At 55.1% G+C, this 24,760-nt stretch overlaps 1 protein-coding gene across 1 annotated transcript; it reads right to left on the bottom strand.

Annotated features, from left to right (window-relative positions):
* Nucleotides 1-11,251: 11,251 nt before the first annotated feature.
* On the bottom strand, nt 11,252-18,442 carry VRTN (vertebrae development associated). Its single transcript, XM_068946544.1, has 2 exons — nt 18,271-18,442; nt 11,252-14,326 (listed from the first exon to the last, which is right to left on the bottom strand). Exon 2 carries the CDS (start codon nt 14,323-14,325, stop codon nt 12,298-12,300), a length of 2,028 nt encoding a protein of 675 aa, XP_068802645.1. The 5' UTR covers nt 14,326; nt 18,271-18,442; the 3' UTR covers nt 11,252-12,297.
* Between the last annotated feature and the right edge of the window lie 6,318 nt (nt 18,443-24,760).

Below are 24,760 nucleotides of genomic sequence, written 5' to 3'. Positions count from 1 at the left end.
TGATGGTGGAGCAAATAGAGGCTGAGCTCACAAGGAAGGACCAGGGGGTCCAGAAGACAGAAGGTTGCTTAGAGAGGAGAGACTAGGGGCAACCTCATCCAACAACCAAGGGATAGTTTTCATTCCCTTTTCCTCCACATAGTCAGCCTTCCTGGTTTGTTTGTCCCTGAAAATAAGCGAGCAGGACAGGAAAAACAGAGAGCGGGCAAAGAGCTGCTCTAAGGACTGCAGCAGGCTTATCATACAGGGAGCATGGTGGGGTTCAAAAGGGAAGAGTTTTATCCTAAATCTGAATTTCTTACGCTGCACAAACTAAAAGCAGAGGGATTGTCATGCTTTGAGCCATAAACCACCCCCAGGGCCATAAGCAAACCTCACCTACAGCAATGCCCAGGTGCCCAGGCACAGTGGGGGCACCCACTGGAGGACAGGGCCCCGGGCAGCCAGGAGCCATGGGCTGGATGCTCAGTGGTGGTGGGAACTGGTGAGCTGGGGCCGCATGCGCTGAGGACAGGAGGGTGAACCCCGAGTAGTACATGTAGCAGAGAAAGGTCAGTGCATGGATAAAACCCCAGAGGACCATGAGATTAATGAATACAGTCTCCCACAGAACTGGATGCTGTTACAGAGCATGCGAAGGCCATGCTGGGGCTGGTGGAGGGCACGCACTCCTCGCTGCAGTCTACTCCACGTACCACTTCTCACCCTCGCAGAGGCATCCCAAGCCTTCACTGGGGGTCATTTGTAGTGGAAAGGAGCCTGCTGCACTATTTCTATTTCCGCTATTTCCCTATTTCCGCTCACAGGAGAGCGAGTCTGAGTACCACCAGGACAGGAAGGAAAAGTACAGCACCCCCAGCCTCTCCGTGGGGCCTGGTACCATCAGGTGCAGCGTGACCCACTCATGTCCCCCTGCTCAGTGGGGTCCTAGCTAAGGGCAGCTGTCCCCACCTCTCCGCTCACACACTCGCTGCCGGCAGCTGTCCCTCTGGGCAGAGCAGGGACCGGCGCAGAGCCCCACCGCAGGCCGCTGAGCGAGGCGAGATGCGCTTTCCCACGGGGCGCAGCAGCCCTGGCACCCGGTGGCAGGTGGCAGCTCCCCGGAAATAGAAAGTCCAGACAAAACTGTTCAGCCTGCTTGACCGGAATTGGAAATGAGACACTGCCTTCGCCTGTGAATACATAAGTCTCCCAGATCGCTTCCTCCGGGGTACCGGCGAGCTGCCAGCAGCGTAGTAGAGGGTCTGCCCCTAGAAGCGGGTGCCCACATGCCCCCAGCCCACGCTGGCTCGTGGAGGCAGGGCCGCCTCAGCTCTGTGTGAGGATCCAAATTCACCTCTTTTGTCTTTTTTAATTGGAAATATAAAGGGAAGGACTTGGTTAAAGGGCCAACAGCATTAAAGAGTGTTTTCCACTAATAGCCTGAATCTCTGATGATCTTCTAAAAGGCGGGGAGGGGGCTGTATGAGAGCATCCTTAAGGGGGGTATTATGCAAATGAGGAAATTAGTTGGAAACAGCCTGAAGGGAAACATGTGGAAATTGAAATCTGAGGAAGGAGTATGGAGACTGTTGCTGAATAAGTTATTATAGACTCCCAGCGTCTGCTGCAGCCCCCGGAGCAGAATGGAGAGAAGCAAGAACGCAACAAGCCACAGCACTTGGGGCAAACACAAGCTCCAGAAATGTGTTTGAGCTAAAAAAAAATAATAATTTAAATAACCCTGCCAGGAGGTGTGAAAGGGGAAGTGTGGCCCTGCCCTCACCATGCAGGGCAGGCTGCAGCAGTGCCCCAGCGCCCAAGCCCACTCCCCCCTGCTCACTGCCCCCTGAGCAGCCAGTGCTTGTCCCCAGACAGCACCCTCCGGTCCACTGCTCTCAGCCCCATGTCTCAAACCCATAATAGCAAGAGAAGAAAACAGAGCAAGTCACAAGAAAGCCTGTTCCTGGGCCCTGCACCTCACTGCTGTGGGGGGAAGTGCCCCTGCCAGGACACCTCTCTCTCTCATTTCATGTGCCAGCAAAATGCCTGGCAGTTTTCTGGCTGCTCCACCAGCCCTATGAGAAGCAGGGGCACCAGATGTGCTGGATGCTGTCCTGGTGGTGAGGATGCGGCCATGGGGCAGCCCCTGGCCAGAGGCGTGAGGCAGCAGTGGGGCAGGTGTGGGAAGCCCAGCTCGCCGAGGAGCAGTTCAGCCCCACGCCACATTGCCCGCCAAGGACCGCACTCCTTGCCAGGGCCAGACATTGCCCCAGAACTGCGTTGCCCGAGGGGGCTGAGGCTGAGGCTCGTTGAGCCAGGAGCTCATGATGAGTTGCCTGAAAGCACAGCTTTTGCTCGGAGAGCGTCTGTGCTACACTGGGCTTTGGGCTCTTTTCCTAAAAGTGAAAAATGTGTCATCTTCCAGCTCGGATTCCTTTCATATTCTCTGCAATGTCAAGTTGAGCCCTTCCCAGCAGTCTCTTGCCTTCCGAAGTGGCTCCCTCCTGAGGGAGGAGAGGGCTGATGGAGCAGGTACAAGAGCAGGGGTGGCTTTGTATCCTGCCTCCTTCTGCGAGGCAACAAAAAAGAAAGCTGCCAAAGAGAAAAGTACTGGCATGTTGGCCACAGATCAAAGTGATGGATATCTCTGAGCCTTGTCTCTCACCACACACTTCCTCCTGCTTTGTTTGTGCTACTATCCCCCTTGGCAAACGCTCTAACACGGAGAAAAGGAGAAGCAGGCTCTGATGTTGGACTTCGTAGCAGTGACAAGGGATGCTGACAACAAGGCAATGTTGGATCTATCTCCTCTTCGCCGAAGAGCAGGGGATGAGGCGAGAGGATGGAGGAGAAATGAAGTGCTGCGGTTTTTACAGATCCCAGCACCCCTGGGATTTCCTGGGAGCTGACCCTTGCCAGCCCTATGGAGGGAGCCCCACGAGCCTGGGTCCTTGGCCAAAGGGGTCCTCTGGTGTGCTGTCCTCCCTGTCCCCCAGCTGTGAGCCAGCCAGACGCAGACCCAACCTGCCCGCTCCTCAGGGCTGGCAGCCCAGGGTTGGGCAACACGAACACCCGGGGCACAGACCAAGGTGTTGGCATGGCTCCTTGCCTGCTCCCGGCACCTTCATATGTCTGGGAAGGCACAGCTTCTTAAAGGGGGAATGGTGCCAAGGACAGTGACCAGTAGCAGGGGCAGGATTGCAACCAGTGATGCTGGAGCAGAAATATCTCTATCCCCCCACACGTCCTTTAGAGGCTAGGGAGAAAAGAGACAGAAATAAAAGGAGAGTAACTCCTTCTCCTCACTTAATGGCACAATCAATGTTTTCCCTTCACAGCGATTCAGAAAGGAAATAGCTAATTACCTGAGACAGGGTAAATTTTCTCTTCTTGTAGAAAAAAACAACAAGCAAAATGAAGAGCACTTCTCAGTGAATATATTCACCTGTCCTATCCTTTCCCCTTTGCTCCCCACAAACAGCCTGCAGCAGAGAGAGACGGGGGAAACACAGCCTGTGGCAGTGCCATCTCTCCTGCGGCTGGAGGAAGAGGATTTACACAGAGAGGAGCCAATTAAGGGCCATCACTCAGGCATCAGCTGCTGTAAAAAAAGGAGGCTCATTATCCCTCCTCTCCCTGGAGATGCCACAGCCGCTGGCAGCTCCCTCTTTCAAGGTCTCCCATAGCCATAGCCACGTGTGCACAAACGCCAAGGGGCCATACCAATGCACGGCCCCTTCCCTGCTTCCCCCTCACATCCGCCATGCGTCCCAGCCCAGGAATGTTCGGAGACCACATCTGCAGATGTGCCAGCTCCTCTAAGTTGACCTAGTTTTTGCAGCAGTTGGCAGTCCATATCCCAGAGTCAAGGGCTTTGCAAGAGAATTGCAGCTGCCCTTTCAAAGATGTACCTGAAAGATTTAACTGGAATATACTCCCAGGCCACAAGTTTGGGGGCTTTATAGACTCAAGACTAAAAAGTGCCAAAGTACCTGACTCAGGACAGGAGTTGTTAGGCAAGACAGGGCCTAAGCCCCCCACCCCAAAGGTGCAGGAGCTCCTCAGGGCAGAGTAGAGGAGCCAGCGCTGCCTCTCCAGCAGTACCAGGGAGAGGATGAGGAGCTGCACAGGAGGCCATCTGCTGCCACGCAGCACTGGAGGAGCCCCTCTTCTCCCCTCTGTCCCACAGCACTTCCACATGGCTGCGATTTTTCCAACTCCTTTTCTCACCAAATAGAGTCTGCAAGCTTCAGTGCTGCACACTGCCCTCCCTCCCGCTGTGGTGGCTGCCCCACACAGGAGAGCACGTGGGGGCAGAGCTGTGAAGATCCTCACCTGAGCTGGTGTGGAGACCTTGCGCTGTGACAGCAAGAGTCACTTTGTCTCCTCACCCCTCTGGAGGCCCCTGCAAAGACAGAGCTGAGCAGCAAGAAGGGGCCAAGGCTGCATTTTAATCGGAGCCAGCATCTGTCACTGCTGTGCACTGCAGAACACTAGCCTGCAATGGGAGTGCCCACTGCTCCCTGCCACCAGGAACCAGGCTGGAGGATGATGCTGGAATATAATTCATTCTTATTTATTGGCTGCATGTCAGAAATAATAAAAAGAAGGAAAAGGCAGCCGTGCAAAACGAAGGGTGCTTAATGCAGAGAGTCATGAAGTGAGGCCTGCTGGAAATGCACAGTGACCGTGAGGCTTGTGCACTGCTTCCTGTCTCTTTCTCAACAGCCCGGAGCCACTAGCTTCCCTGCATAAATTGCAGGCAACAGGACCTGCATCCTAATAGCCAGAGAAAGTGGATGTGCCCAGCACCAACTGCACTTTCATGGGTTTTTCAGCACTTTATACCTGTCGTTTTTTACTCCCTCTAGAAAAACAGCAATGCCAGTTCATCAGGCTGAGCGTAGCAGCCTCTGTGCTGCGGGTGACTGCCTCGCGGGGCACTCCTGAGGACAGCCCCGTCCCCCCACGGCACGGGCCATCATGCACAGTGCTGCAGCCTGCAAGAGCATATTCAGAGGCATTGCGCTGTGTGGGGGTTTCCCATCTGCCAAGAAGGGCTCCAGCCACCACGGGTGAAGCAGGTGGGCAGGAGAGGGCTGCACGCCCAAAGGACAGCTCGGAGTGATGGCTCCTTGGGTGCCACTCCAGCCGCGGCAGGGACGCACTGCCGAGCCTCTCGACCAGCAAGGAAAAGGGGCATCCGTCCTTTCCCCTGCTCGCTCATAGCTGGTGTGGAGTGTGACTTTCTGGGAAAACATCCAATCTCTGTTTCCAAACTGCAAGTGACTGAGAAGCCATCAGTACCTTTGGGAAGTGGCTTACATGGCTAATTTCCACTGATGTTGAAAATGCGCTTCTTATTTCTAACCTGCGCTGGTCTCACTTCTGTTCTCAGCCTTTGACCCTTGTTATACCAGCTCGGCCCAATTCCCATTCCCCACCTAGCTCTTTACACACTGTGATCTTTACTAAGCTAAACAGGTTGAGTTGCCAGCTTCTTTCCCTTTTCAGGGCACATCTTCCCCACTGCTTCATCAGCCTGGTGGCCCCTTTCTGAAGCTCTCCATCTGAGCTTCTTTAATTTTTCACTTCAAAAAATGACATGGTATCCTATGGTGACTGCCCGAGTGATGACAACAGTATAACCCGGATACCAACAATATAACCCTCTTCCACCCTGTTTGTGCTAAGGACCTTTCTGACTGCAGGGCTGCACTCAACTCATTCGTGTCCTCTGGAGCTCTTTGGAGGCTTCCCACGACACTCGCTCCAGTCTGTTCATGCAGCCTGCATTTCGGAGATGTATAACCTCATGTGGTTGTACCAGGACACAGGCTACCCGGCAGTCCAGATCACATGCACCGGTGACCTGGCTTTTCTGGGGTTTACTGCCCCTCCTGCTTCTGCATCAGTGGCAAACTTTACAGATGCAAATCAATGTTTTCCTTCCTGAAGGAAAATGTTTGATAATGCGTGTCCAGGTCTCACCCAAGGGGCCTTCCAATAGAACATCTCCTGCTCCATGGTGACTCTCTCTTTACTTTTGGAGACTTGCCACTCAACTGATTTTTAATCCACTCAATGTTTGCTGTCTTAATTTTAAATCACTCTCATTTCTTAGTCAAAATGTCATGTAGAACCAAATCCAGTGTCTTATGGAAATCTGAGTGTATTACAGCGACATGATTACCTCTGTCAGCCAAACTTTTAATCTTGTACGGAAAAGCTATTACGTTAGACCAGCGAGCTCTGCAGTTCACAAAGTGCTGCTTAGCTTTCCTTTAAGCCTTCATTTATGCTAGCACCAGCCGCGGTAGGAAGGCTCTGTCTGTAAATCCTGAGAAGGGTTACTCGACTGGCTCTGGCTTTTCACAGATGGGTGGACAATTGTTACGGAGCTCACTAGGTCAAAAATGGCCAATATATATGCTTTTAACTACTCCCTTGCCTTCAGCCATGTGCTTAAAATCACCTGTACTATACATGATTCAAATGTGCAACAGGCGTGTGAAATCTAGTTATCATATGTTAAGCCTTTATAAGCCATGAACACACGGAAGGGTTGTACTGAAGGCTGCTGTATCGTTGAGGACACCTAGGCACATGTGAGCTCTGTGAGCTGCATGGAGAAAGCTTGGCTTCTCCATCCTCTCCCGAAGCAGCTGAGGGAGAGACCTGAGGCCCAGATTGGCACCTCCTTCCCTCCCTGCTGCCTGCCGCCTGGCTGCCGCTCGGAGATCCCTGCCACAACGCCCTGGCTGCCATCACGGAAAAGGTGCTAGCAAGGTAGAACTATTTATTTTTGAATGTCTGACTTTGGCTAAGCACGTCCTTTCAAGCCGTGGCTCCCCCAGTCTTACAATTACTGAAATGACAGAGGAGGGTTGGGAAGTGGGGGAAAGGAAGGAGACAAGAAAGGAGAAGTTGCATGCAAATAAATGCAGTATCTGCCAAAATGTCATCCTCAAAGTAATCTATCAAAGTCTATGTGCAGACAGTAAACTCCTGACAGTATTGGGCTAGAAAGATGGGATTCTTTCCTTCTGGAAGTGCTCTTTGAGTTCTCTTTTTCTCAGGCATTTTCCAGATGTTGATTGTGTCAGACTAACACTACACATCATCTCACTTGTTTTCTAGATAAAGGGAAGGTAGGGAGTGTAATATCTGGGCTTCAGCTAAACAGCTAGTATGGTGCTATATAGACAGTTGTCAGGTAGGGGCTGGTTCAAGAACCAAACACTATCTAAAGTAGATATTAACAGGTTATTAATATTTTATTAGGGGATCTGTTGGGCTGGAGGGCAAAATCCTTGAGGACCAGTGTAAGGCTTGATATTATTCCATATTTCATTAGCAAGCCGACACAGAAAGGAGATTCGTGTTGGTGACATTTGCTAATGAGACAAAATCATGAGGGTTTAGAAATACAGAATAAGAGTAAAAAAATGGGCAATCTTGAAGACAGGAGTAGTGGAGATGGGATGAAATTGTACAGTATGATATGTAAGGAGATGTTATTAGGAATTACCAGTGGGAACTCCTGCTCCTCAGCTGGCAGCGACTGAGAAGAAAAGAATCCAAGAATTAACCCCAGTCTGACCTGAGTCATCGCTGCAATGCGGAGAAGGCAGATCTGATGTTAAGATCTATTGGGCAAATTGCTTCAGCAAAAATATTCATGAATGACAATGCCAAGGCAGTGGTGGGCCACAGCTGGGCTCCAGGATACATTTCCAGTTGCGGTGCAGGACAGACAGATTTTAATGGGAAGGAGGCAGAAAGGTGTCTAGGAGACGGGGGGGGGGGAGCAGCAAGCCTGGTAGTGGCTGGTGTAAGCCCCAGAACAAAGGCAGATCGTTCTCCACAAACGCCCCCGGGGACACCAGGAGGGAAAAGGACTCTTGACTCAGCAGCTGCGTTGCCATAAGTGGGAATCAACTCTAGCTGCCCTAGCCTGGACCTATGGAGGGGTGTATGCAGGGGATTTGCCTATGGTGGCAAGGACTGATCCAGAAGATCCTTGTTTCCCTTTTTCTTCTCATCTTTCTAATATAATTTTCTTCCTAATTAATTACTCTTGTGCTTGTCAGCTCAGCTTGTCAGTTTTGAATGGTCGCACTGACATTTCTGTCCTCCTGCTGCTGGTACATCTCTGTCCTGACGGTCCTAGCAAAACACAAGGAGACATGTAGCAATTCCAATTTTTCTACTACCTCAAACGATTTTTAAAATTCACATTACTTGCTTGCTGCACAGACTAACCAGCTGTCTGTGCCAAGCAAAACCTGGAGGCAAAGCTGCACTTGAGCATAATGCCCCGGGTAAACGCCCAAAGCCTTGCTCAGGCGTAACAAGCCGTGCCTGCAGCACCGCAAGCACGCAGGTGCTGTCGCATCGGGTCGCCCAGCCCTGGTACCTGCAAACTGCCTCCACAGCCCCACGAGGGCTTCCTGCGAGCAGCCCCCACTTTGGCCTCATCGGTGGATCTCGGGCCACGCTGCTCACCCCGGCGGGGGCTGCGGCAGCGCTCGGAGCCGGGGCAGCACAGCACCACGCGCGGTGGGGGGCACGGCGGCTTTGGTAGGGCAAGGTGACGGGGACCACGGGGGGAGCCGAGCCGCTTCGTAAAGGGACAATTGCCATTACGAAGGCCGTATCTAGGAAACCTCTGGCTCGAACGGCCAAAATTTCAACTGTTGGGCTGATCGCAAGCTAGATTTCAAGACAAGAGCTTGAAAGAGAGCTCTCCCCCCAAGAGCTTTGGGGTGTCGCCTGCAGGTGGGCTCGGAGGAGCGCCTCAGGCCAGGCGCCGGTGCCGGGGAGCATCGCCGCCGGACGCGAGCTGCCGGGGCAGCCCTGCGGCCCGGCCCCCTGGCCCGCGCCCGCCGTCCCGGCCTCGCTGCGCACGCTCGGCGCAGCCGGCCCTTCTCCACGGCTGCCTGAGCTAGCGGCCGAGCGCAGCCCGAAATCACGGGCAGGCAGGTTTCACAGCTTCCCCCCACCAAGCCTTGGCGTTTTAATCTCCTTTTACCGCTTTCATTTCCGTCTGTGCTGGGGTTGGTGTTTTTAAGCACGAGCCTGTGAGGGATTTCAGGTGACACTTGAACTAAATCTTATTCCACGCGTGTGAAGGGAGAGATTTATCGGCCCACGTTTGACAGCAAAGCGAGGAGCAGCTGGGACCGCTTGAAATTCATCTCTCTCCCGTCAGCACCGTGAGAGCTCAGCGTGACGGGTATAAATCGCGGGCTGTGTTTTTCCCCCCCATTAGACTCTACTCAGCCACAAACTACCTCAATAAATCACAAGCACCCGCCACGGATCATGTCCGCGTCCCCGCGGACAGGCCGGGCCGTAAAACACCGCCGCGTCGCGCGGGAGCTGCTCCCGGGGCTCGGCGGCCGCGGAGGGGCGGCGGAGGGGCTCCCCCGGGCTCAGCTCAGCTCAGCAGCGTCCCACCGCGCCGCGCCGGGCTGCAGAGGAAACCCAGAAGGGGAAACACAGGGCCGAACGCTGCCGGAGGGACGCAGGGAGCGTGAGAAGAGTTTCAGAAGCACAGGTTGGAGCCCGAGGTTTCGTCAGCACCCACCGAGCTGGCCTGCAGACGCCTCTCCCACCCACCAGCAGGACACCGGGGCAGACAAGCGTATGGGTGCATGTGAATTCCTGAGGGGGATGAGTGTGATTTCCACCTGATGTGCCATCCAGGCCTGCCACAGGGGCAGCAGGATCCCCAGCACTCAGGAGAGACTTGGCCGGTACCCCCACCCCACATAGGGTCTCCCCCTGGTGCAGCTCCCCTGCACGGATGGGCGCTGAGCCCAAGGACCAACCACCCCAGACCCTGGGGTGCCTGAGCTGGGCCTGGGTTAGTACTGGAGGGTTAGCAAACCCACCCTCTTCGCTCTTGGCTCAACAGGGGGAGATCACCACGCCACAGGTTTCACGTCAGGTTTCACAGCTGCAGCGGGAAACAGCTGATCTCCCAGCCCCCAGCAGTTTACAGGCATGGATAATCATTCTGGCATAATTACCAGCTTACTCCCTTGGAGGAATTCACTGGTGAGAAGTCACTAGGAGCTAATTACTCCAATTACTCCCCGACACACAGAGCCAGCAGGCAGAGCTTTCTGCAGGAGCAGGGCTCCCCGCCGCCAAGTCCCCCGTGCCTTCCCAGGCAGGTACCCATGGCTCACCCGGGGAGGCAGTTCCCCGGGTGTGCTGGGGGTGCACAGCTGGCTCCTTCCCTCACCCTCGCTCCCATCCTTCTGGGATGGTGCACCCAGTACCTGGCTGCTCTCCCCTACTGGACTACAGGTCTCTTTCCCCACTGTGGATTTTCAGAGGGGGGATTGGTGGCAGTGAGAGCTTGGCATCGCTTCCAATCCCAGTGCCAACAGAGTAGCCCACTGCCACCAGTGACAAGTAGCTAAATGCTTTCTTAAGAGATGCCTAACCGCTCCATCACATAGCTCAGGCCCCAGGAGTACCCTGAGCACCTATTTCTCTTGCAAGTTGATGCAGAAGAGAGCTTGGAGGGGCTTTCTACCATAGGTCCCCTCTGCCTACAAGGCTACTGGGTAAAGCTAGGCTATTTCAGGGCTGCAGCAGGCTGCGAGAGGCCTGACAGAGGAGGGTGCTGGAGCCACACACTACACCCTCGCAACCACAAGCACTGCCGCTACAGCACAGAGCTGCATCCAGCCACACCTCTGACCTGTGACACAGCTCCTGGCCTCTCAGTGGGCAGCACAGACCCTGCCAGGCCTCCAGAGCATGGTGTAGCACTCCATGCCTCTGCCCCATCACATCCTCACCCCACAAGCAGTCAGCAGCTTCCTCCCATTCTTGTGTTAGGCCCACAGTAGCACACAGCAGTTGAGAGCTAAACTCATCTGCTCTCTGCAGGAGACCCCTGCACAGAGACACGCGCACTGTGCGCTGGGCTGACCGTTAGCTCTGGCAGAGCCCAGTAAGGCCCTGCAGCCCAGGGGCAACAGGCAGCAACTGGAGAAGCAATCCAGGCAGTTGTCATCCCCAGTCCTGCCTTTCCTGGAGGTAGCCTTTGGCAAGCAGATGCCCTGTGGTCTTGCCAGTCTGAGTAGGCAGGAAAGGACCCTCACAGTAGCACGGCCTAAGGTGTGCACAGGCCCTCTCTGCTCATAGTGTGTCACTTTGCCCATAGGCCAGTTTTAAAAAAAGAGATAGGGAGAGGGGAACAAAACCTTGCCCAAAAAGCATGCATGCAAGACAGACACCACACAGTACTAGGAGTGGAAGAGTCTTTATTGCTTTAAATTCTTACAAGTCAGATGTATTCATCCATGTTTGCCATAGGCTTGCTGCAAGGAGACACCCACATCGCATTCAGCTTGTGGTATGGCTCAGGGAAAGCAGGGACTCTGTACCCACAAGCTTTGGTCTCTCTATCCCACAGCAGGCTGACACCTTCTCCCAGGCGAGAAGGGAGCCAAATGAAATAAGGCTGATGCCAGCTGTGAGAGAGTTAAGGGTCACATGAAGGTTACTGCTGCAAGAGCAGAAGGATCAGGTACAGTTTCTCCAGTGCCTACAAAGGACACCAGTTCCCAGCTTATCAAGGGAACCTAATGTGCTCCCAGCAGACTACAGAACAAATCCCCTCCTCTGCCAGCCTCTGGTCCCTCTGGGGAAGATCAGGGCAACCAGAGGCAGGTGCTAAAATCCAGAAAACCAAGCTGACATCAGTGCTGACCCTAAGTTAAGCCTTTATTCTCTCATTAGCTAGGAGGAGTACAAGCAGATTAAAGATACTGCTCCCCTAAAGCTGGGCCCTCCTCGAGATCTCTCCTCACCCACAGTTTAATCAACACTACTGTGCTTGCTGAAGGGAGGCTGGGCACCTCCATGCTTGGTTCTGCATATCCATATTACTCACTCAAGCACACCCCCAAGGCAGAGAGGCCTTCAAGTCCTCTGCCTCAACTACAGACTAGAGCCTGACAGCATCCTGTGACACTTACGCAGGACTGTCTCTCCTGCTCACCCTCTGAGCACCAGGAGAGGACAAGACCACTCTGCCCCTCTCCTTTGGGGCAGCTCAGACAGACCAGTGCCTTCCTTCCACTCCTCCCATCTCTGGGAATGGGCACTGTGCAGATGCTCCCATACCTGATCGAGCCACACAGAAAAGAAAACCAGAGACTAGGAACAAAAAAAACCAAACCAAACAGGAACAAAAGCTAGAACTGGGCTATGACCCAGACACCCCACCAGAGAGCCAAAGGACACGTCAGCAGAGAAGCTGTGGCTGAGCCAGCTGGCAAGCAGTGCTCACGCATCCACGAGAGTCAGCCCATCGTGCAGGGCACGCTTCCACATGTAGTAGGTGGAGCGGGCTGTGAGGGGGAAGCGGGCACTGAATTCTTTGTAGGTGGGGAAGGTCTTCGATTCAAAGCGCTGCTGCAGGAACAGCTTGGCTTGTGCCTTGAACTGGGCAGTGGCAATCACATCCATCACAAACATCCGACTGTTGGCTCTCTCTGACATGGCATAGCCTGAAACAGTGGCATTGTATGGAGTGGCTGGTGCTAGCTTGTGCAGACGCTTGGTAGCCATCTCCACTGGGAATTGGGGCTTGAGGCTTGCCTCAGCTCTCTGAGGTGCCAGGGAAGTAACCTGGTTCAACGGCTGGCAGGAACTGGTCCAGGGCAAGCGATGCTGGTTGAGGGCCCGGCTGCTGCCCTTCCAAAACCAGTAGGCTGTGGAGGAGAGAGCTGGGTAGCGCAGGCGGAACTTGCAGAATGGCAGCCGCCATTGCTGGACTTGCCTCTTGGCCATATCTCGCAGCTGCTTTCTCCAGCACAGGGAGGGTTTGAGCTGCAGGAGACTCCTGGGCGCTGGCCGGTGTCCATTCAGCCTCTTCCTAACAGGTAAGCCTCTTGGCTTCATTTGCAGGAATGGCTTTCCTATCACTAGAGGTTTCTGGTTATCCAAGGGAGACTGGGGGGGTTTGAAGTTGGGGTTCTCCTTGATTGCTTTTCTTCTCCAGTTGTAGTAAGTGGACCTGGAGATGCCAGGGAAGCTGCGCTTGAAGCACCTGTAAGGCACCAGAGTGTTCATGGAAATACATTTCTCCAGGTAGGATTTAGCTCCTTGCATGAAGATCCCTGCTTGAATGGGGTCTAGAGAAGGACTCTGAGATCTTAAGCTTCTGCCTGAATTTGCTGGCTCATCCACATCAGCCTTTTTTGGGCCATCCCTGTGAAGCTCCTGCAACCCCTGGGCCTCAGCCAGGGCAGAGGCATCACCATTGACCATGCTCTGCATCTCATGCTTCCAGGCATAGTAGGTGGATCGGGAGATTTCTGGAAACATTTGTCGAAAGTGCTGGAGGGGGATTATATTGCCCTCTTGAAAGCAAGACTGAAGGAAGTGTTTGGCTGCAAATCTGGCAGCAGCTTTTTGGCGGTGTTCACGAGACTGGCGCTTCCAGCGGTAGAAGGTGCTCTTGGTAATGCTGTACCTGTCACGCAGGTTGGAGTAGGTCAGTTGGGGGTCACTGTTCAGCAGCTCCAGGGTCTTCATGGGCTGGACAGGAGGCTCTGGCAAAGGTGTAGTGGGTTCTAGCTCCTCCAGGCCAACCACAGCCACAAAGTACTGTGCTTTGAAGACCTGCCTGGAGAGCTGCTGCCCTGACCACATGATGTGGAGCGTGGAGGTTCGTGGGCCACACTTCCTGGGCCGGATGAGCCGGTTGAAGTATGGCCGTATCTTCAAGTTGCTCATGGGGTAGATGGAGTAGATGTTACACTGCAGTACCGAGGCAAGAGCATAGACGTGCCACATGTTGGCAAAGGTGCCAGGAAAACAAGTAGCCTTGATGTCGGCATCGAAGATAGCCTCCAGGATAGCCATGGGGAGGCTAGTCATCTCTGGAGATTCCTCAGTGCAGAGGGAGTAGCGGGCAGCCTGCAGCATCACTTTGGAGTCAATCATGCCATTCAAGTAATACTGCTTGTGTAGCAGCATCTCCACAACTGTACGCACCTGCAGCTCCAGGCTCAGGCTGGTATTGCCCCAGAGCAGCACACTGGCTGCCTCAAAGAGGCGGTTCCCCTCTCCTTTGCAAACCAGAGGCAGCATGTTGCTTGGGGCATCCTCAGGATAGAGGCTCCTAGCTACACGGTCAACTTCCAGCTCCTCTTGGAACTGTCTCCCGCAATAGCCAGGCAGGGAGAAAGACGACAGGGTCCTCTCAGCCTCCAACACAGCACTGGTGAGGCCCTCCAGACCAAAGCATTCAGTGGCTTCCTGAAGCTCCTGCAGCACAGACTGCACCAGCTGGTGCCGCTGGATCATCCTGAGGAAAGGCAAAAAGAAGAGTCATCGGAGGCCAAGACAGTGCACGCTCCAGACTACCAGAGGCCAGGCCTCCAGGTCCAGCTCCTTCTGAAGGGCCAGGAAGGCTGGGTGAGGCAGGAGGGGGGAAAAGGGCCTCCACTCTCCCTCATTCCCAGGATACAGGGAGAAGCCCAAGTCCCTGCAGGCAGATCTGGCACAGGGACACCAGCTCGACCTGCTCTCCAGTGACCTCCTGTGGGCAGAATGCACAGCACACAGCCTCCAGAGACACTTGTCTGGAATGAAGGAGCAAGCAAGCCCACCCTCTACCTCCTGCACACCTGGCTTTGTGCTCAGCCTCACCCCTGCACTTGGCTCTCCCACAAGTAGGGGCTCTGTCCCTTACATTTTTACCACCTCTCTGCCAGCACCCAGAGCCAGCAGAGAACAGGGCCTGGAAAGGAAGCGTTTGTCACTTCTGTAGTAAGCCATCTGTGACAGCAACACCATGCAGGACTGCTCAGGGCATGGAGGAAGCTGACTTCAAGGCGGAAAGTCCAATAGAAAAAGGAGCAAGGAGCTTTCTCCCTTCTTCAAAGCAGGGCACAGAGGCATTTTTGCAGCTACAACCACTGTGTGCATCTACGACAACTGTTACAGAAAATCAGAGATGGGATGAACAGCCCAAACCAACCCAAGTGTTACTGTTACCTGAACTGACACTAGGTGTCACTTGCTGCTCAGCAGAGACAACCACCAGCCAGGGAGAAGGGGCAAGAGGAGGCTGCCCCCAAAAGCACTGTCAGTGGCAGAGGCAAAGAAGCCTTGACAGGCCCCAGCTGAAACTCACTCCCAGACAACCCATCAGTGCAGAGGGAGCACATGTGTGTGCACTGGGTGGGTAGTTCAGAAGCTGCATGGAGCTCCTTTCCTTCCCCATCCCAACGCTGTCCTCCCTCCTCCTCCTGCAGGCCAAGTCCCACTTAGACAACCTGAAGGGCCAAGCCTACATCCCCCCTTTGTCGACTTTGGTCCCAACACCCACACATCTCCGCCTCAATCACTCGAGGAGCTCCTTACCCAATGGATCAGCTCCATCAGTGTATCTTCAGCACTTTTCACCACAATAGGTCAGGCTCCTCACCCCTGCCAGCCCAGCCTCTCCCATTCCCATCAGCCCTGCTCACAGCAACCATCACTTCACTCAGCAGGGCAGTCCTTTCTAGTCCGTTTTCTGCTAATGGATAGCCCTGCCTCTTCATGTGCCATCCCCAACATGCAGGTCACTTTGTAATTAGGCTACCTTATTCATACCCCTGCTGAAGACCCACCTTTTCACAACACTTCATGGGTATCGTTGTACACCCACAACTGTGCAAGGAGATGGGGAAACAGCAGCACTAGGCAGGAAAAGCAACAGTTCTAAAGTAAAACAAAGGTCCTGCCTGAGCTTTCCCGACTTTCAGTCCTGGGCCCTACTGTAGATCATGTTACCACTGCTCTAAAATCTACAATCCCCAGCTGTGACCAAACATCAAATAAAACAAGGTGCTAAATAATCACACTGCTGCATCCCGGCTACTTCACCGCAAGGAGACCTCTGAGCTATTACTGACCCTTGTCTTTAATCGGTCCACAGCTAGTCACTAAATCAATTCCCTTCCCCTATTTCAAGTTCCTCCATGGTCTCCTTTAGGGTGGTGTGCAGAAGTCAGGGCCTTCTCTTACAGCTGTTCTCACATCTGTGGTACATCAGGTATCAGAGAAACAATACAGAAGAGCCAAAGCTGTGAAGCAGAGAGAGATTTGTCCTATTGTTCTGGTCCAAGTGAGTTTGTAGTTGTCACTTGGGGCCAGGTGTTTTTTGTTCTCCTGGAAGTTCATAGACACTTACTCTGCAGAGCAACATTTTGATTAAGCCCACGGTGAACAATGTGTGCTTGAGGAGCAGAAACAAGAGGATCCTTCAGTGCATAAAGCTAGGAAGAGAGCTGCAAGTACAGGCAGAGCTCAAGTCCTCAAACTCCATGGCCTGCCAAACCCTTTCAGGGCTTGCGACATCCCACCGCTGTGGCAGCCTCCCCTTTCAACCCACGCAGCCAGGCCGAGCATGTTGCCCCTACCACAAAGGCAAGGAAAAGGCAATACAAGGTGCTCCCTTGGAAGGGGTGAGGGGATGACACAGGCCAAGGGGCATCAGGAACATACTTGGTCTTTATGGCCTGATGGGCATTTCCCATACCCTTATATGGGGGGGGGGGGGGGGAGAAGAGCAGAAAGGAAGAGCTGGATGCACATACCTTTCTTCAGCAGTAACCCTACACGCTCAATGCCATTACCAGCTCCTATTGCCCAGAGCCTGAGCAACAGGATCTCTAAGACAATCCTAAAGCAAAACCTTCAATTCATGCTACCCCAGCAATTTCTCTCGAGTGTTTGGAGAGGGGCCCAGGTATGCCAAAAGCACTAGAAGACAGTTAAGTCAGATACTGCTAAGCTAGGAGCTTGGTTCATCACCCAATCAAACCTAGTAGCTCTAATATAGACAACCCTCTGAAGCAAGCATTTTCTCTGCACACCCCTAGCAGAGCCAGCTGAACACGATAGGCAAGTGCTCCCTAGACTGCCCGAGCACCAAGGCAACCAAGTGAGCTTTTCACCACTGATAAAGGTGATTTTAGCTAACCTGGCCACTTTTGCATTGTAGCAGATAAGCAAGCACTTGCAGATCACATTTCCTCACCTAAACTGATGGGCTGGTGGCATCCAGTAGTGCAAGTTCCCCAAGCCAGCCCAGAAAACTCCCCAGCCAGAAGGAATCCAAGAAACTTCAGCCCCCTGTACTAGGCAAAGGGCAGATAGTCTCTGCAGCCCATCCCAAAGCCCTTGCAGGAACAGTTTTGCTACTCTGGAGGGAGTAACAGGAGCAAGAGTATCTGTGCTACTGTACGCTCAGCTAGGCTAGAGATTTCTTGTTTCTGAGCCCCCAGCTGTGAGGCTCTCAAGCAACCACCAGCATAAAGGCTTTGGTTTGAAAGGAAGACATTTGAACCACCACAGCTGCACAAGGGAAGCACAAAAAAGGGAATCTCAAGGAACTGTCTACACTGGAAATACCACCACACTAGAGCTCTCTTGGGATTTTAGGTGGTGAACAGCACTAATGGGCCAAGTAGCAAAAAGTCTGCTCCAATAAACTACTATCTGCATCTCTACAGAAGCCTAGAAACAGGCTAACACTTGTATGGAAACACAAGAACAGATGACTTGCATTAGCCAAGGCCAAACCAATACAGTTCAGTCTCATTTAAAACTTGTCTGGTTGGAAGGGGAATTTGCTGCTTTGAGTGTAAGTGGCACCTGACAACAGCCTTAAGAAATGCGAACAGCCCCATTCGTTTAACACACCCATAAACACCTCCGCTGCCCCTGCCGCTCATGGCAGTCTCAAACAGATGGGAGCCAGCTTCACACAGCTCTCAGCAGCGAGGGTACCTTGAGCTTTTTGCAGCAGCCTTAGCTCAGGTGGGACAGAGAAGAGTCTTTAGCACTCATCGAGACCCAGGTTAAAGCACCTGAAGCTGTTCCTGTCGTCTAGGGGGACAAAGGAACGAACAGGCACGGGGGAAAAAAAGGTCACCAGGTGCTTCAGGAGCCCCCACACCGGCAAGGCACCGAGCAGCCAGCGAGGCACCCACCCGCCGGGTCAGGGGGGCTGCACCTCAGCACCGGCCGTCAGCCGCCTTCCCGGGCCAGGCGGGCCGGACCCACCCGGGGCAGGGCTGCTCCGCCCGGTGCGGGCAGCCCCTGCACCGGGGAAGGTGTCGCTCCGCAGCGGGGCCGGGCCCGCGGCAGCCTTCGGGGCGACCGAGAGGAGAAGGGAGGGAGGGGAGGATGCCGGCCCCGACGGCGCCCTGCTCGGCTGCCCGGCGGACGGGGCAGCCCGGGCCGGGCCGCACTCACCTGGCTCGCCGGGTCGCGCCCTGCCCGCGCCCTCGACCCCGCCGCACATTTAAGGGCGGCGGCAGGAAGCGGAGCGGCCCCGCCGCGGCCGCCGCCGCCGCCGCGGCCCGGTGTCAGGCCCGGAGTGACCCCTCGGGAGCGGGCGGCCGCGTGCAGGGCCGCCCCTCGCCGCTCCCCTCCCCTCCCCTCCCCCGCAGGAAGCGGGCCATCCCCGCGTGCCCCGGCCCACATGAAAGCCAGCGGGTCGGGGGTCACTTCCAAAGCTAAAGTGATAATGGCCATTGTCCCGGCCCGCGCCGCTTAAAGGGCCCGCGCCGCCCCCGCCCGCCCGCCCGCCCGCCCGCAGCGCCCCACGGCGCCCCGCGCCCCACGGCACCCTGCCGCCCTACAGTGCCCTGCTGCCCCACGGTGCCCTGCACCTCGCAGCATCCTGCGCCCCGCAGCACCCTGCCGCACTGCAGCACCCTCTGCCCCATGGCGCCCTGCTGCCCCACCGTGCCCTGCACCCTGCAGCACCCTGCTGCCCCAGGGCACCCTGCCGCCCCACCCCAGAGCACCCTGCACCCCGCAGCGCCATGCCACCCCGCAGTGCCCTGTGCCCCACAGTGCCATGCCACCTCGCAGCACCCTGCCACCCCACAGCACCCTCTGCCCCATGGCACACCGCGGCCTCACAGCACCCTGCTGCCCTGCAGTGCCCTGCTAGCCCACAGCATCCTGCCGCCCCACAGCACCCCTGCCCCACAGCACCCTGCCAGCCCCAGCCCAGAGCACCCTGCTGCCCCATGGCACCCCACTAGCCCCAGCCCAGGGCACACTGTTGGCCCTGCTCCACAGCACCCTGCCACCCCACAGCACCCAGCATCCTCACCACACAGCACCAATGCCTCAAGCCCATAGCACCCTGCCATCTCTGCCCCACTGTATCCTGCCACTCCACAGCACCCACAACACCGCCCCACAGCTTCGTGCCACCCCATGGCACCTACCAACCCACAGCACCTGCCACCCCTGCCCCACAGTAGCTCGACACCCCACAGCACCCTGCCGCCCCACAGCACCCACCCCACCACCCCTGCCCCACATCACCTTGACACCTCACAGCACCCACCAGCCCTCAGCACCCTGCCGTCCCACAGCACCCACCCCACCACCCCTGCCCCACAGCACCTTGACACCCCACAGCACGCCCCACCTGGCCCCACGGCACCTTGGCGATGCCCACGGCCCAGCCCCACAGGCGGGGCCCCAGGTGGCAGACGGCCACAGCGGGCCACCCCTGCCGGGGCTGTGGCTCAGCGTGGGGCACCCCTTGCGCCCCCCAGGGCAGAGGCAGGCCGGCGCCCCGCACGCGCCGGGCCTGGGCTGCCACCTCTGCGGCCATGGGGGCGGTGGGGCGCGCGGCCCACGCGCCTGGGCACGCAGGCACTGCCTCAGAAAGCCACCCGGCCTCGGCAGGCGCCTCCGCCCTCCCGCTGGCTCCCACCCGGCACGGCTCCTGCTCCGCAGCTCCTCCCTGCTGGACATTCACCCTGTCACGCTGCCCTCCCCAGGCAGTGCCCGTCCTGCCCCGGGCCGGGTAGCGCCGCCGGCTCCCAGAGGGCTGGTGCGGCTGATGAAGCGCAGCTGGGCTGCCTTGCAAACCCCGTCTCGTTCATGCGCGTCGTATCCTATCTAGCGCCGCGAGGCACCCCAACGATGGCAGCCTCCTGACCGGGACTCACGCCAGCTGGCCTGCCCGTGCCTGGAGCAGCCCCTCTCCCGGCCCTGTCTCTGTGGGGCAGCCTTCCTCCCTGGAGCCACCCCTGCTGTCTCTGCCCCTTCCCTCCTCAGCCTAATCTCTGGACCTGAAATCCCCCTCCTTGGTTCCTGCTCACACAATAGCTCCATCCCGTCCCTCGGGCCTCACATGAGGTTGTGCAAACAGAGCACGCAGCAGATATTTCGCTCCGACATCGCTAAGCCGCTAAAACCAACCGCACCCTACAAGCCCAGAGCCTCCAGAACTTCCTCCAGGACCTTCCTCTTGCAAAACTTTCCCTCTTTCTGCATCTAAACCTATGCCTGTCCCAAAGCCTTGGCTACCCTCCGAATCCTGGGGCCTCCCGCTGCTCTTTGAAGCCCAAGCTGGAGCACCACTAGCTCTCACGTGCCTCTCCTGCTGTCGCCCTGGGATTTGCCGGGAAGGAAGGAGCGCGGAGGAATGAATGGTATGGCAATTCAGCAGCCTGCCGGTCGCAGCCACCAGGGATTTCCGGTCTCCTCTGGGTGGGCTGGTCACCGATACAGCCAGCGTCCAGGCCCCAGGGCTGGGACAGTTCAGGAGTTTCACCACCTGTTTGGATTTAGAAGCACTTTTTCTTCAGAGCGAGCTCTACACCACCTCCAAAGAGGTCCCTGTGGAGCTGGTCTGTTCTTGGGTGTGAGGGCTCAGCGTGTTTTACTGCTTGGACAACAGGGAAGAGGCAGGCTGTCCGCCAGCTGGCTTGAGCGCTTCTTGTCCTGCACCCATTTTGTGCAGCCCCAGCTGCAGGCAGCCTCTGGTTTCCTTTCCCCAGCCTACTCTCTGGGGACAGCCCAGGCCACAGCACAAACCCCCATCCCTCGAGATGCCCAAACCCAGGCGTGAATGTGGGATGTGACACAGCGAGGGGCATGAAATAATTCCTGATGCAGGAATGTCAAACATGCCAAGGGCTTCCTTCCCCTGTGCAGCTACCTGCAGGGAACCTCACTTTGGCCATTCCTTCTGCTGTAATGTTTGGCAATAAGAGGACAGAGGAGATAACCAGTTAGGTGATTCTTGTGCCATTTGGGAAGAAAACAAAGTAAGGGCCTTTCAAACAAGGGAAATGTGCCCAGATCCCTCTTCAGCTGGGGCTGAATGAACCCAGCTGCCCTGCCCTACGCTTCAGTGTGGGACAAAGAATCGCTGAATAAATCAAGGCTCACCTTCATTGAGGTACTTTCTACCTCCTGCAAAAACACATACCCCAAAGCATTTTTCCCACTCCTCTTGTCTCACATCTTAGTGCAGGAGTGCAGGGGGAGGAAGGATGAGAAGTCTGACAGGAGGAACGGGCTCCCTGCAAGCTGTGGACTGGCCCCATTCTCAGCTACTTGTGAGTCCCCCCAGCTTGAGTTAGCAGCCGTCACCAAAGCTGACACTGAACCCTGGGATTCAGCATTCATTGAGATCACTCTTCTTAGACACAGAAAAGCTAAAATGCAAGGAAGAGAGACCTAAACAGTTGTCTGGTGAGCTTTATTCCCCATCAGGTAATCTCCATATCTCCAAAGCCAGCTCCACTCTCGCTAACAAGCTGGCCAGTCCTGATTCTTTTCCCTGGCAGGCTGGTGTTCATATCCACAGCTGCTGAGTTCCCCTTCTCATCCTTCATCCTTTTAACTTCTTTGGTTGCAAATGCAAAGTAGTGCTCACAGGGCAGTGAGACACTGGTAAATGCCAGAGTCAGCAGGGTCAGTGATTAACATAGGAGCTGGAAAACACACAAAGAGACAGCCTGAGCAGTTCTGTTATGCAGATCACTGCACACACAGGCTTCCAGCACATAAACAAGTAGTTAGCATTTTTCTGTTCCTTAGAGGACTTCAGTGGGAAACCAGAGTGCTCCCAGGTCCCTGATTTGGCGCAGGATGTTTCAGCAGGACGGCAGGTCATGGAGACCTCTGCAGTTTAGCTCTGGTTGCCAGAAGCTTTCTTTCTGTTGTGCTTTACCCTGCCTGCTGCAGCCTACCCTCTCTCAGACAAGTCCCAGAGCAAAGGTGCAGAGACATCTAGCCACATGTGGATCTCAAGGCACTTGTGTTCTCAGCTACACTGGATGTTTAACTGCTCTAAGATTGGCCACCGAGCCTTCCCCATGTTCAGTAGACAATAATTCTCGTTGGTTTGAAAGCAGCGAGGATGGGTGTCCCCAGGACATGGTGCTGGGTTCCTGCATGCAGCGAGGCTGTGTTACTGGAATGTGACAATCCTGACAGGGCCAGACATGGGGACACCATTCAAGCACTCAGTTATTCCCCCCAGCAGGAAAACTCCCCAGTCCCACCTCCACTCCCATCTGTGGGACCTCCAGGAGTGGAGCAAGTCAGAGTCCTCTGTCTACTGCAGTGTTGTCCATGGCTGAACCAAAGGAGACCTTGGGATAGGATTGGGCAGTAGGATGTTGTTGAAACTTCTGCTACAGCCAAATGCCATTTGGGCAGGTCAGATTGCCAGCTAGTTGCCAAAACCAGCTCTGGAATTGGAACAGGCTGACTTGAACGGGCTAAATTGGCATGTCCAACCCCCCAAAGCAATTGCTGGTGCCCTACTTCTGTTTTCCCCATATTTCTCCCTCCAGACCACTACAGTGTCAGAATCTGAGCACTCTCAGCCCTCTGGGAAGTCAGGGGCAGCTGGGGCTGCTGAGAGGCTGGCAGGACTGAGAGCATGGACTGATGGCTTCCAGGAGGGTGCTAAGTGTCTGCTGGGTTTCTCCCTTGCCTGACATGGCAGCAGAAACAGGGTCAGCTGCAGTCTGCTGACTAGTTTTAGGGGGAAGGAAGATCAAGTTGCATTACAGATGGTTTTTTGTGGTTCTGGTGCAACTAGGCCTGACAGAGACCTGGAAAACAAGGAGGCAACCCCAATCTTTGTAGTAACTTGTTCTAACTGAATGCTAGAAGTCCTGGTTTTGTGTTTACGTTGTCTGCACTTTTCATTCCCAGCCCAGAAACCAACTCTGAACCCACTGCCTCACACTTGTGCTACAGCTCTTAAAGGGATGCTCAGATAGACAGATTGGTGGGCACTGCAGAGATGTCCTGTGAGGCACCCTGATTTTGTGCATGTCCCTGGACAACGCTGGGTGCCAGCAGATGGGCTACCGTGTTCAGTTCTGCTCAGTCCAAGAGGGAGAGTGACAGACTACAGGGAATTTTCAGCCAGGAGCAACAGGAGTTGGAGTGATTGAATTATGGAAGAAGATGAGAAGAGCAAAATCTGTTTTTGCAGTGTTGAAGTGAAGACTGGAGAGCAGGGACAGCTGAATGCATACATCTCAGAGTGAGAGGAATTAATGGGAGTGACTTCAGCCATGTGTCCGAGGACAGGGGAATGGCACAGAGGGCAGAAGAACTTAAGCTGAACTTTAGGAAACTTGGTGGGAAGGTCCAGCCAGAAGTTTCATCCCCCCAAGGGAAGTGGGGAGTTGGCCTGAGCATTTGATCTCACCTTGAACAAGAGATTGGAGGCCCCTGAGGCTCTCCTACATCCTGTTGCCCACTTCCTCTGTATTGACTCAGAGTTCGGTGTCATTCCCCTTAAAGCCCTTACATAAGACCCAGCAGCCCTCAGTGCCTCCTCTTTCCCATCCTGTCCAGAACACCTGGGTCCTGGGTCCCTCATACTGTTTTTCTCTCTATGGCTTCAGATTCCCCCTTCATTCCTCTGTGGAACCAGGGGATCTTAGTGCTGTCCCCTGAAAGTGACCCAGAACAGCCAGTCCCTGTGGTAAAGGCGGCTGCCACCCAGTTCATATTCAGGGTGATGTTCAGGACTGGCCAGTCTAATGCATTAGGAGCAGACAGGAGAGCCAGGCTTGCCCTGTCCCCTGCCCTGGGGTAGCTGAGCCCTGAAAGTAGGTCTCATCTCTGATTACCCTCTGCCTCTGCTCAGGGCTCTCTTCCCTTCTGGCTTTTGTCTAGCTCTGTTCCCCCTTCCTGCCTGCTCTGTGAGACTGGAGGGAAATGGTTTGAACTTGGTGCTGGCACTGTCCCCTTGCTCCCAGAGACACCATGCTCCTGCTGAGACAGTAGGGAATTAATCGTGAAATACCAAGTGCAGTTCCATGGCACTGGGGCGAGGAGCAAGACTCTTAGCCATATCCTGAGCTCCCAGCCATAGGTGGGAGGGGTGGAGGACAGCCGGGAACCCCAGGAGATTCAAAGTCAAGATCAAAGCGTTTCTCTCTGAAGGCCTCACACTCTCCTTCCCTCCCACTTGCACATAAAAGGACTCTGCCCTCAGCAGGCTCTCCCCTCTGGAGGGTGGGTGGAGGAGGGGAACGGTTTCCCCCCTGCTTTTCCTGTGTTACTAATAACTCTTCGCAGAGGTGAAATGATGAAAATTCTTGCCCACCCCTCCTCCCTGATTCCTGCTTCTTTCCCAGATCCAGAGGACCTGAAGTTTATTTTAATGACTGAGATTTCATGGCAGACCTGGCCTTCTTTGGGGTGTTACCAGCCAATGCCAGCACAGAGGAGATGCAGTGAGCAAAGCCTTTGAAGTGTACAGTAGAAAGACACTGTTAGAGGCAAAGTAAAAGGAAGAAAGATTTGAAAGAAAGCAGAGCAGTTTGGCCCACAGGAGGGTGAAAGGCTAATTAAGGCACAGACCATGGAGGAGGAAAAGACAGAATCATTAAGATATCACAGCAGGAATCGATGGTGCGGCTCCATGGTGGTTAAGCCAAGCTGAGCCTTG

Source organism: Struthio camelus, chromosome 5 (genome assembly GCF_040807025.1).
Source record: "Struthio camelus isolate bStrCam1 chromosome 5, bStrCam1.hap1, whole genome shotgun sequence".
NCBI classification, from domain to species: domain Eukaryota; kingdom Metazoa; phylum Chordata; class Aves; order Struthioniformes; family Struthionidae; genus Struthio; species Struthio camelus.
The sequence above is the reverse complement of the archived record's forward strand: the minus strand, read 5'-3'. Positions and strand labels throughout refer to the sequence as shown.

What these genes read in the sequence shown, in the direction of transcription:
- VRTN (XM_068946544.1), bottom strand. Translation starts at nt 14,325, where the DNA reads ATGATCCAGCGGCACCAGCTGGTGCAGTCTGTGCTGCAGGAGCTTCAG.